Consider the following 12,609-nt stretch of genomic DNA (forward strand, 5'->3'; position numbering starts at 1 on the left):
GGATAGATACTCCCAGGTACTCCCCCCAAGTCAGCTCCAGGGCCCCCTGCTCAGGGCAGCCTGCCCACCCTCCTGCCGCCTCTCTCAACCCCAAGTTTGTCTCCTTGCGGCTCCTGTGGCAGTTGGGATGGAATATTTGTAGTGATTATTTAATTGCTGCCTTTATCACTCACTTGGCGAGACTTCTGGATCTTGGTGGTGTTGCTGTTTCGGTTTTGGTAACTTGTGGGGCCACCCTGTGTGCTGGGACCACCCTGTGTGTTGTGGGATATTGAGCAGCATCCATGGCCTCAACCCACTGTATCCCAGGAGGCCTCACTCCCAGTTGTGACAAACGCCCCCCAGACATTGCCACACGACGTGGGGCAGACAGCCTGGACTCTGCTGAGGCTGCTGGGGGCTTGGGCTGGGGGCCATGAAACTCGTGGCATGTAAAAGATTCCTTTGTGTGAGGGAAAGCTGGTCGTCGAAGGTTCCGGGCTCCAAGAACTGGCTCTCTTACAGGATTATGGCAGGAAAAGTGAAGTGGGTCACCGACATTGAGAAGTCGGTGCTGATAAACAACTTTGAGAAGAGAGGATGGGTCCAGGTGACAGAAAACGAGGATTGGAATTTTTACTGGTGAGTATTTCTGAAGAGCTGTGCCCAGCACTCGGGGCAGCCGCCTGCACCCCTGTTGGGAGGGCCTGTTTCCCCTCCAGCTCAGTCAGGGCAGCCCCGGGCAGCTGGCCTGTCAGAGCTCTCTCTGGAGTGACTCAGGGCCCTGCAAGGGCCCCCCAGAGGGTCTGGCCTTAGAGGGATCCTTCCCGACTATGCCTGTGTCAGGCCCCACTTCAGGGCCAGTGTGCTCGGGAGTCAGCTTTCCTGGGCGTCTGCTCCGCACCGGGGAGGGAAGCGTTCAGGGCAGGATCGGAACAGCTCCTGTCGCTAACAGCCCCGGCTCAGGGCCCGGACACCTCCCGGCTCAGGCGCAGGGCAGGGGGACAGGGCAGTGCCCCGAGGAAGTGCCTCCTGGCCAGGAGACCCCAGGCCCACGAGGACACACTCCAGGCTTTCTCATGTGCGCCCCTCTTCAGGATGAGCGTGCAGACCATCCGGAATGTTTTCAGCGTGGAGACGGGCTACCGCCTCTCAGATGATCAGATCGTCAACCACTTCCCGAATCACTACGAGCTGACCCGGAAGGACCTGATGGTGAAGAATATTAAGAGATACAGGAAGGAGCTGGAGAAGGAAGGGAGTCCCCTGGCGGAGAAGGATGAAAACGGGAAATACCTCTACCTGGGTTTGTGCCTCCCCAACCGCCTGTTCTAGATGAATCTTTGTGCTTTTTCTGTCAGCGGCTCAAGGGCTTGGATGGGCGGGTGTGTTTTGCAAGGTGTGGGCGGCATTCCCCTTACCACTGTCTGCAGAATATAGGGGGGCCCTCGAGTTTGGAACCTGAGTTCCAGTGGGTGCCTTGGGGTACACTGTGTGTGGTGAGAGGAGGGTCCTCAGTGCCCGGAGTGGGGGTGCCCGGTACAAGGGGCCGCGACGGTGTCAGACCCTGTCTCGTGTGCCCCCGTCCTGCCTGGTGCGAACATCTGGGCCGTGGGGCATTCCAGACTCCCTTTACCCTTTACATCTCTGGGCAAAAGTGCATAACTGACCTCTTGATTCTCTCCTAAAAAATGGGGGCGGTAATGTCACCCTAGAAGTTGCTGTGGGGCACCGCGTGTGCAGTGCTGGCACAGGCAGTAACGGTGACCTCACCACGCCATGGGCAGCGGAGGCCCCTGTGGCGGAGGGGCTGGGCCGGGCCGGGCCGTGAGCAGACCCCCCAGAGGGCCACGCGTGTCCTGTTCGCGGCCACCGCCGGGCTGGCGCCCACCATCCCCCTTCCTCGCCCCCCAGACTTTGTCCCGGTCACCTACATGCTGCCGGCTGACTACAACCTGTTCGTGGAGGAGTTCAGGAAGAGCCCCTCCAGCACCTGGATCATGAAGCCCTGCGGCAAAGCCCAGGGCAAGGGCATCTTTCTCATCAACAAGCTCTCGCAGATCAAAAAGTGGTCCCGGGACAGCAAGACATCTTCGTAAGTGGGGGACGGCACCTGCCGCACGTGTCCTGTGGGCCTCAGACTTGGCGGGGGTGAGGGGGTGTTGCTGGTTCTGGGGTGTCGGCCAGGCTCCGTGCCCCCCATAGCGTCATTACAGGTAGTGCCACCCCACCCAAGGTCAGCTAGTCCCCAGCCAGCATCAGGCCCCAGAGCCCTGCTTTGCCGGCTGCCGTGTCTTCTGAACATCGGAGACCACTGAGCCGTGATGATTCTGAGGCCGCGAAGCTGGAGCTGAACCCCCGGACCCAGTATCTGGGTGTGAATCCCTGATAGGAATCTGGGTCAGTTTTTTGTGTGGACCCTTGGATTCCTCCCCTGGGTAACCCGGGGGTATACCTGGCACCAGCCCGCAGGGTACAGTGGGGATGGACAGAGTCCATCTGCCCTGAGCGCTCGTCAGCATGGTGCTCAGCGGGGGTGGCGGCACAAGGTGGCCGGCCAGGTCATCTCCTGGGGCCTGCAGGGCCTCACTGTGTCTCTGCAGAACCTTCACTGCTCGGGGTGCCTGAGGCTGCAGGAGTCACTGTGGCGCTGTGGACTGGGCTCACCCCTCAGGCAGCGGGGACACCCTCTCCGTGCGCCCTACCTTCAGATCTGATTCCCGTTGCCAGCTTCAGCTGGGCAGGCCGGGGTGGGGAGCACTGCCCTGCTGGGAGCCCAGGGTCGGGTCAGCCGCCCCCTCACTGACCAGCTGGGCGTTTAGACCGACGACTGGATGCTCCCTGGTCCCGGCCCTGGTGCCACCCGCTCTGCTGCGTTTAGGTTCGTGTCTCAGTCCACGAAGGAGGCCTATGTGATCTCCCTCTACATCAACAACCCGCTGCTCATCGGCGGGAGGAAGTTTGACCTGCGCCTGTACGTGCTGGTGTCCACTTACCGCCCGCTGCGCTGCTATATGTGAGCCCCGAGATTCGCTTGCCTTCTTAGACTGCGCCCCGAGGCCCTGACCAGTGCTCGCTGGGGCCCAGCAGCGTGGTTAGCCCAGATGCGCTGGTGAGACCCCACAAGCTAAACAGCAGCCTTTTAACCTGACCCACCTGCCAGACACTGAGGCCTCCTCTTGTCTGATCCCCTCTGTGTGGTGTGCCCCGAGTGGACAGCTGTCCGCAGACAGGAGATTGCTGCTGGCCCAGGACGGGGGCTCGGCAGGGCTGGCGAAGGGCCTGAGGGCTCTGGGTGGGGCGATGAGGTGCCGGCACCAGGGTGGCAGACACGGCCAGCTCTGCCTTGTACACTGAGTAGCCAGGCTGCTGGGCGCGTGAATCACGTCTCAGGGAGGCTGTCGGGAAAAATGAACCCTAAAAAGCGATCCTCCTAGAAATGTAAAACAGAAATAGCAGCTCTTTTAAGGGAACCGAGTGTCTGGTTTCGTGACGCGCCGTCTCCGAGCGCTGAGCGGCCTGAATTCCGCTTAGGTACAAGCTCGGGTTCTGCCGCTTCTGCACGGTCAAGTACACCCCCAGCACCAGCGAGCTGGACAACATGTTCGTCCACCTCACCAACGTGGCCATTCAGAAACACGGGGTATGTGCCGCCCCCGGGTCCAGGGACATTGGCGGGTCTTAACCTGCTTTTCTCTCTTGGCGGTGGGGTGGGTGGAGGGGGCGTTCAGGGGCCCTGGGTGCCTGGCCTGGCCCCTCAGCTGACCCAGCCCGAAGGTGGGGCACCCGGACACGGGAAGAACCAGCATCAGGCCCCGCCTGTGTGGCTTTGGGTGTCCGTTTGCCCCTCAGAGCGTCATCTTCTGCATCTGTGAAAGAGCTAATTTCCCCTCTCGGCTTGCTGGAGGCTAATATGCGAAGACTCACGCTCAGATGCTCATTCACTCAGCAAACGCTCACTGAGCGCCTGTCCTGGTGGGTCCCTGCTGCGTGCTGGGGCTCCAGCGATGGGCAGAACAACCTTGCTCTCTCCTCCCATGGGGCTTCGCCCGTAGCGGGAAGACTTTCATCAGATAACCACGGTGACGAGTGTGCAGTCACAGCCTGAGGTGTGCGCTCTCAGGATGAGGAACACAGGTCTAGAAGAGCATAGGAAGGCCAAGTCCCCTCGTCCAGGTGGTCAGAGAGGGCTTCCAGGCAGAAGTGCCTGAACTGAGACCTGAAGTGAGCGGGGGCTACCCTGGTGGAGGTGGGAGAAGTGTTCTAGCTGAGGCGCAGCAGGTGCCAAGGCCCTGTGGTAGGAAGAAGCGTTGTAGGAACTGGAAGGCGGTCAGGGCAGTTGGAGCCCCGGAGTGAGGACGTGGAGTGAGAAGCGTCTGGCCAGGACACAGGACGCTGTCAGTGTTGTGCGGGCCTGGGGACAGGCTCGAGCTAGTTCTAACAAAAAATTCTCAAGGTCTCATATTTTTAAATTGGAGGCTCTTGCGTTTGAGTCTTGTTTGAGTGGAGGCGTTGAATACCCTGGCTTTACTGTTGTTTGAATCCAAAGAGGGAAGTGTTGGTATGGAACAGGCTCTTCTGGGCGACCTGCTGAAGAGCGAGGGCCATCCTCCTGCAGGTGGCCCACGTCACTCACTCCCACGCTGACGGGGGCAAGTCACCCACGCCTGGTCTGCGAATGGCACCCGGGATTTACTTCGCTGTTTGTGTGATGACACTAAGATGGCTGAGAGCTGCCACCGTCGCCACGTGAGGCCGCCCCCGCTCACCTGCTGAGGGCATCGCAGGGGCGGCGTTCAGGGGCAGCGCAGAAAGGACATGGCCAGAGGTGGTTAGTGAGAACTGGGACGTGACCCCTCAGATGACCGGGCATGAGACTCACTTCCCTTTGGAGGCCGAGCCATGGCCTCAGACCCTGCAAGGCCGAGGAACACCTGGGTGATGTCTGCATGGGGCAGGTGGGGAGACCACCCTCCAGCCCGCTTGGCACCCGGGGGCCGTGCCCAGCTGCACCCACCTGGGGATGGCAGACTGAGGTCAGAGGGTTCCCGTGGAGGCCACCAGCCACTGTTTGCATCAATAGGAAAGACTCCACGGGAAGAGAGCAGAAGGCAGGGGTTGCTGGGTCAAGTGTCATGCCTGCCTCTGCTTTCTCTCCCCCTTCACCGCCGGCTGTTTCGTGGGCACCGTGGCAGCAGAGGCAGAAAGTTTGCTGTGGGAGCTGCACAGACTGGGGTTGGGTATTTGTGAAATGTGGGTGGACAGGAGGCCTGGCTCCCCATGGGGCAGGGGTTCGTGCCTGGGGAGCCCCAGGAAAGGCTGCAGGAAGAGCGGGCGTGTGTGGGCCCCTCGTGCATGGCCTGAGGCCTCCGCGCCCTCCCCAGGAGGACTACAACCACATCCACGGGGGCAAGTGGACGGTCAGCAACCTGCGGCTCTACCTGGAGAGCACCCGCGGCAAGGAGGTGACCAGCAAGCTGTTCGACGAGATCCACTGGATCATCGTGCAGTCGCTGAAGGCCGTGGCGGTGAGTCCGGTGCAGCGGGCGGGCCGGGGCCCAGCACAATCCAACACCAGCCGCCGCTGTGCAGCAGTGGGGCGTGTTCTTGTGCTACAAATACCTGTCTTCACCGTCTCAGCTACACACCCGCCGGGGGCGCAGGCGATTCCTGGAAGGGAGAGTGGCCAGCGGCCCCCACGCGCTCCGGGTGGCAGCCCTGAGCCCAGGCCTTGGTGCCGCCGTCGTCCACTCTCTGTGCCACTGGGTGGATAGGGATTATCTGGTTAGGAGCTGACCTGGACACCCGTCACAGGGCTGTTGGGTGGACATGCCCGTCATAGGAGGTCTGTGGAAATGGGGTGCAGTCATAGGAGTGGTGGGCCTAGCACAGGACACCAGAGGTTTCCCAGACCTGGAGCAGGGGGCAGATGCAGAGGACCAGAGCTCGGGGGGCCACGCTGCTCGGGGGCTGGAGCCTGCAGAGGCTTGCTGGACAGCGGGGTATGCGCGCTGCCCTGGCTGGGACCCTGACTTTCAGTGGAAATACAAGTCCTCTAACAGGGTGCAGGGGTCTACCCGCCAGGTGTTCCTCCCTCGGAGATGACAAGGCCAAGCGAGGCCGGCTCCCCAGAGGAGCTCCCCCTCCTAGATCCAGCACGGTGAGCAGAGTCCACGTGTCCACTAGTGCAGAAGAGGACCCTACTGTGCTACCCGTGTGCTTTGCTGGTGTGGGGTACACGGGTAAAAATCTACCCCCCAGGTCTTAGTCCCAGCAGCTTGGGCTGGACCCGGGAGCCTGGATGGCGGGCAGGTGGCTGGCGGGGCTGCCAGGAGGACAGTCTGGCACGGAGGTGGAAATGAGAGGAAACCCAGCAGCTTTAAGTGAACGGATTGACTCGTCCCAGAACAGGGCTTGGTAGCCGGCACCCACACCCCCGGGCCCCGCGGCGGGACTGGCAGCTGGTGGACGTGGGTGCTGGTGACGAGGTGGCGCTGGCCTCCCCCAGGCGACAGGCCGGGGACGGCTGCCGTCCACTCCGAGGTGGTCTCCAGCACGGGATGTCGGTGCTGCTCGTCAAGCCTGCGACAGCCGAGTCCCGAGAGCTGTCACTGCCCCCTGGGTGCCTCGCGGCCCAGGAGCAGCCTCCGTCCCTGGGCCAGGCCGGGCCCGGGTGGGGGTGGGAACTGCCGGGCAGGGAGGGCCGCGGCGTCTGCGTCCTGCGCGGTGGCGGGTCCTTGGCTCCGGCCACAACCGCGCTCTCCCCGCAGCCCGTGATGAACAACGACAAGCACTGCTTCGAGTGCTACGGCTACGACATCATCGTGGACGACAAGCTGAAGCCCTGGCTGATCGAGGTGACTGCCGCCCCCCCCACCCCCACCCGGACCCCCGCCCCCGCCGCGGGCCGGTGTGAGAGCAGCTGTGCTCCCCCCGCTGCAGGTGAACGCGTCCCCGTCCCTCACCTCCAGCACCGCCAACGACCGCATCCTCAAGTACAACCTCATCAACGACACCCTCAACATCGCCGTCCCCAACGGCGAGGTCCCGGACTGCAGGTGGAACAAGGCGCCCCCGAGGGAAGTCCTCGGCAACTACGAGATCCTGTGAGTGGCGCGGGAGCGGGCTTGTTAGCGTGACGCTGGGCTGGACAGCGGGGCGCGGCCCCAGCCTGTCTAGTCTTGGGCTAAGCGTGCGTCAGTGACGCCCCCCACCTGCCGCGGGCGCCGCGGGGCCTTCCTCATCACGGCGGGACCCGACGCAGCTGGGGCTGGCTGAGCTGCCTGATGCAGGCGGCTCCGGGTGGCCGACCTGCCGGTCAGGAGCCCGAGTTCAGCCGCAGCGCAGGCCTCCCACGGCAGGAGGCGGGGTGCACAGCGCTCAGAAAGGTGGGTTTCTCCCCTCCATTTGCGCAGCACCCCCGTGAGTGAGGCGCCGGGGTCAGCCAGGGGCCTGACCTGCAGGTCACTCCGGCCCTGGGAGGTGACACATCAGAACAGGCGACAGAGTGTCCCTGGGGGCTTCCTGGGAGATCCCCCCACCGCCCGCCTCCTGTGTCCCCGGTGTCCTCTGCCCAACGCGGCCCTCTCCCCTGAGGGAGCCAGGGTGCAGGAGGCCCTCCACCCCCAGCAGAGGGCACTCAGCCTCCCGAGTCCCGGCCCACACCGCTCAGCCCGCAGGTTCGGGTTCCTGGAACATACACACTTAGGGCAGAAACGCGCTGTTCTGGAAGGCCGCAGAGGGCAGCCAGTGCAGCCCAGTGGAGCATCTGCTGCCTTTTGCCCTTGATGTCAGCGGTGATGAGGCCGCGCCCCCGCTCCCGGGTCGGGCAGGGTCGGCGAGCCCAGAGGTGTCGCCTTGTCCCATCTGCAGGCTGGGCCGTTCCCACTGGGATCCCGAGTCCCGAGTGTTCTTGAGTCCTGGCTCTGCGCTGCCCCGGGTGGCCTCAGGGACACCTCTGCCCGCGTCCTCAGACGGGCGGTGGGGTCGTGCGGGAGGGACGCGGCCTACCTGAGGGGTGTGTGGAGTCCAGCCCTGCCACGCGGCCCAGGCAGCACGTCCCCACCTGCGCAGGACCCTGAAAGACAGCGGAGAGGTCCCCCAAAGCCATACCGGGTCCCGTCCTTCCTGATGCTGAAGGCCGCCTACGAGCGCCCCGGCGGGGGCCGGCAACCCGCATCACTGCCCCCGTGTCCTGGCGACGCCTCTGCTTCCAGGTACGACGAGGAGCTGGCGCAGGGCGACGGGGCCGACCGGGAGCTGAGGGGCCGTCCGGGCCAGCCGCCGGGGTCCAGAGGGTTCCGATCGAGGGAGTCGGGGAGAGCCATCCTCACCACCTGGAAGTGACGGCTGGGAGCGCGGACGCCAGCCGGGACCCTGCGCGCTGCCCGCTGCCCGGCCTGCTGAAGGCCTGTTTTGGAACCTCCTTTTTCTAGAGTTTTTTTTTTTTCTTCTGTCCTGAGCCCTGTACATAAATAAAGGCTTTTCTTTGGGAGGTCACGGGGTCTGTCACTGGGGAGAGACGCCCCTTTCGCCTCCACTCTCAGGGCTTCCGTCAGACACGTGGGGCGCGTCTCACGCCAGAACTCGCTTCTCCGGATGCTGCTGCCTCCTCCTCAGCCCGTGCCGCCCGCCTGGAGGTAGCCTTGGGCTCCCGGGCAGGGGCTGCACCCCACGAGGCCCCCTCCAAGTGCCATTCGGACCTGCCTGCTCTGTGTGGAAGCACACAAGGGTCCCCCCACCCGCTCCCCAACCCCTTCTGAGGCTCCGTGGATGTGCTAGGGTGCCTGGGAGCCCAGCAAAGCTGAGCTGTTGCTGCTGCGTGGCGAGGGGGCCTGGGGCCAGGGCGCGGGCTTCCCTCTCCAGGTGCACCCCTGCACCTCCACATGCGCAGCCACCCGAAAGCTCTTGGAATTGCAGTTTGGGGATATTTCTGTGGTTTTTTGGTCATCGTTTAAAATAATTTAGGGATTCCCGTCCGCCTCGGACGTGATCGGTTAACCGACGGGTGACCGGCGCAACCTCCAGCCCCCCTCTCCTTCCTGGGTTGGGGGGCTGAAATTCAACCCTCTGATCACTTGGGTTCCCCTGGCGACCAGCCCCCTCCCCCAGCCGGTCCTGGGCGCATGCGGTCGAAGGGGCTCCTCCGATGACGCAAGGCGCCCCCTAGCTTGGTGCTCCGGAGCAGGCTCGGGACCTGGGGACAAAGCTGGCCCAAGATGACGAGGTCATTTGAGGAAATCAGGGATGGAGGTGAAGACCCAAGTGTCTCTTCTTACGCGTTCACACCCCCCCCCCCGCCCCCAGTTCCCATTAGGAGGAAAGACCTGAGGGCCAAACGTTTCAGCTCATCATAGACTCGCACCCCCTTCCTGAGAGCACCCAGTCGGCGCAAGCCCCCACCTCAGACCCGCCCCCGGCACACCCTCGCCCTCCAGCCCTCTCAGTCGCCCTTTACCAAGCGCCCTCTGCTTCCTGGGCCTGTCCTCCCTCCAGGCCCCACCCTGCTCATCCAGCGGGGGCTCCTGGCAGTCTTGGGGGCGCACATGGGCACGGGAGGATGTTTACCGGTTAGCTTTGAGACGCTTTTACGAAAGGTTGAGCTCTTCCCCCGGGTGGCAGAGGCTGGTTGGTTCTTGGGTGACGGGTTGACGCGCCCTCCCGGTGCTGCAGGCGCTGAGTGGTGAGAGCGAAGAGTGGAAACTGGCCTCGGGCTTCAGCGCAAAGGGCCGTGAGGCTCCCTGACTGCGAGGGTGCCGCTGGGTCGGTGTGTAGTTATGCAACTTGTACAGATTAAATTTCCTGCACAACCCCAAGGGCCTGCTGAATTAAAAACAGGAATAGCAAAATAAAATCCAGCACCTAATTTGAGAGCCACAGGAGGCTGCTCCGTCCTTCATGGTGGGGGCTGGGGCAGGGCGCCCCAAGGTCAGGGTGCTGCCTCGGAATAGCAGAGATGGAGAATGAGGCTGTGCTGGCAGGCAGACCCCACGCCACGCCACAGCGGGTCTGTCTCAGGGACCAGAACTGGACACTTAACCTCGGTGGCCATAGGCCGGTTTGGGAAACCACAGTTCCGGTCTGGGAAGTGTGAAGATGCCCAGGGAGACTGCAGGGGCAGCGGCACTCGGGCAGAGCCTGGCGTCAGAAGCCAGTGCCCGCCCCCCTGCTGAATTGCTTGCTGTGTGGCTGCAAGCAAGTTCCTTCGCGTCCCTGAGGGTTGCTTCCTTATTGGCCTGCTGGAGAGTACAACCTGCTTCTTGTAAAGACGGGGCATGTGCAACAGTTTAAAAAAGAGCAAAAGCTTAGTGCCGGGGGACACATGTTCTGACTGTGGTGATGTGGGCTGGCTGGGGATCTGGGGTGGCTTCCTGGAAGAGGAGCAGCTGGAGCCGAGTCTTAGAAAATGAGTGGATATTAAATGGGTAATTTCAGAAGATCTCCAGGGCCAGATCATGAAGGCTCTTGGATGCAAGTTTCGAGAATTTGGACCAATTCCCTAGGCACTGGGGAGCTGCTGACGGTGTTTGAGGATTGTTGTTCTTAAGAGATGTGCGGGAGGGGGCTGGAGGATGATGGAGGTGGGGAGAAGCTGGAGGCAAGCCCAGCGGCGAAGAGCTGAGGCTGAGCAACGGGGTAGGACACAGAGGATACTGGGGCGGGGCATGGAGAGGGGGTGGTAGGGCTGGAATCCGCACATCCGCTGGAGGATCTTCAGAGCCGAGGCAACCCTCAGTCGCCCAGCAGGGGGCATATGAGTCAAAGGGGTGGAATTAGGTAAACTTTTTGCCAAGTTGTAGTAACTGCTTTTCAGGAGCTGTTCAGTTCGGTCTGTTATCAGTGGCTATGAAGCAACACTGTTTTGATGCAATGATTGAATAGCAAGAAACTTGGTTTGCTTCCATCCCCAAATGTTGCTCTAGTTAAAATTAAATCAGAATTTTCAGAATAATTAAGTGTATAGGAAATAAACCTATAGACTTTGTTGGGATGCAAAGGAAGTCATCCTGACCTCCGCTGGGTTCTTCTAGGCTGGCAAATAATCAAACCAGCATTAGACAGACTGATAAGAGGGAAAAAAACTAGTAAGGTTAATAATAACACGAATGCCTCCTGTCTACTGGGGGAGGCAGGCATTGCAGTTACCTGCCCGCGGGACGCCATCTTAAATAGCTGAGACTGAAGGACCTTGGAAGGGGGACAAAAGGAAGGTCAGCTAAGGGGTCACCTGGGAAGGCACAGTAGACCGAGATATGCAGATGAAGTTCTGCCTTAGCCAGTGAAAAGAGGTAAAGAGATCAGGTCACCCTAGGGAGTCCCCTACAGAGTTCACAATGTCATACATTTACATAAACCCCCACAGGCTTCAGAGCCCCTCCCAGAAATCAAGCTTTTGCCAAAAAGATGTATTTTGAGGGCCTCCCCGGTGGCGCAGCGGTTGAGCGCTGGGTTGCGAAACTGCGCGCGGCCTTTGCGGCGCCGGTTCGATCCCCGGCTGCTCCCCGGCCACCGGAGGAGGGTCCCACATGGCGCGCAGACCTCTCCTGCCGCCCGCTGCTCCCCTCAGCAGTGTACTTCGGTCCTTCTGCCTGCTCTGCTCCCCGCTCTGGCTCTGGTGAATTCTCTCACCCTCCCTCCCGCACTTCTGACTGTACCCAGTGCATGTATAAACAAACAAACAAACCAGCAAACAAATAAATAAAGCATGCCTCTATAAAAAAAAAAAAAAAAAAAAGATGTATTTTGATGTGGCAAAACACACGCAAGTGCTTAGTAAGACCTTTAATGGAAAAGAACTTCATTTTTTTTTAATTTATTTTTTATTTATACAAGAGCTGGAGTACAGGCCAGAGGTGTGGGAGTGATACCGGAATTGTCAGGCCTAGTCTCCCAGCCAGGATCAGATTTCAGGCTGCAGGGCAGCGCTGAGCCCCAGCCGCTAGACCCCCACGGGTTGGTGTCTCACGAAGCCGCAGCAGGAACTTCGCAGACGCTCAGGCAAGCAAGCGAGAAGAGGCAGGTTTGTTTAGAAGAAAAAGTTTATTGAGGAGAAAAAGAGCAGAAATAAAGTGGGACTCCCAGGCCAGGGAACCAGGCCTGGGAGGGGCAAGGAAGCCAAACTAGAGTCGTGTCTTAGGGAATATAGACCTTTTTTTCCCTCATTATTCTAAAACTTCACCAGTCTCTTTGTGATTGGTTAGTTCTCGCCTGTCTCACTTAATTTGCTACTGAGTGGGGATCTTCACATTCCTTATCTAACAGCTTTCTCTTTCCCCATTAGTTGCATCTTTAAATTTATGGCCCAGTCCTCTGGATGAGCATCCCTGCATTGAAGTTAAACAGCTGCCCTTCTAATGTGTCCATCAATTAAACCACTCTCCATTTTTCCAGTCTCCACCTCCCTTTATCACCTGAAGAAAACCAGGACCATCATTAACAGTATTAATATTATTCGTGGTCCTGGGGTGTTTGTTTTCCTAATGGAATTGGTTATATTTCTTTGGTTGTCCTTATCTCTGAAGCCTCCCTAAATTCTTCAGAGGTCCCTTCCTGCACTGTCCCTAAAAACTGCCTAATAACCCTAGCTTGCCCTGTCTCAGGAGGGTGAGAGGATTCACCAGAGACAGAGCG

General features: G+C 60.5%; 1 protein-coding gene across 1 annotated transcript; it reads left to right on the forward strand.

The window, feature by feature from the left end:
- Positions 1–508: 508 nt before the first annotated feature.
- Positions 509–8,614, forward strand: TTLL1 (TTL family tubulin polyglutamylase complex subunit L1; the record flags this gene model as incomplete). The annotated part of the gene is made up of 9 exons (XM_084254627.1): positions 509–621; positions 1,077–1,285; positions 1,894–2,074; positions 2,861–2,995; positions 3,514–3,622; positions 5,364–5,507; positions 6,750–6,836; positions 6,922–7,085; positions 8,196–8,614. The coding sequence occupies 9 exons, from the start codon at positions 509–511 to the stop codon at positions 8,323–8,325; spliced, it is 1,272 nt and encodes a 423-aa protein (XP_084110753.1). The 3' UTR covers positions 8,326–8,614.
- Positions 8,615–12,609: the final 3,995 nt, after the last annotated feature.

The sequence above is a fragment of the Talpa europaea genome, assembly GCF_964194135.1.
Source record: "Talpa europaea genome assembly, chromosome: 15".
Classification (NCBI taxonomy): Eukaryota; Metazoa; Chordata; class Mammalia; order Eulipotyphla; family Talpidae; genus Talpa; species Talpa europaea.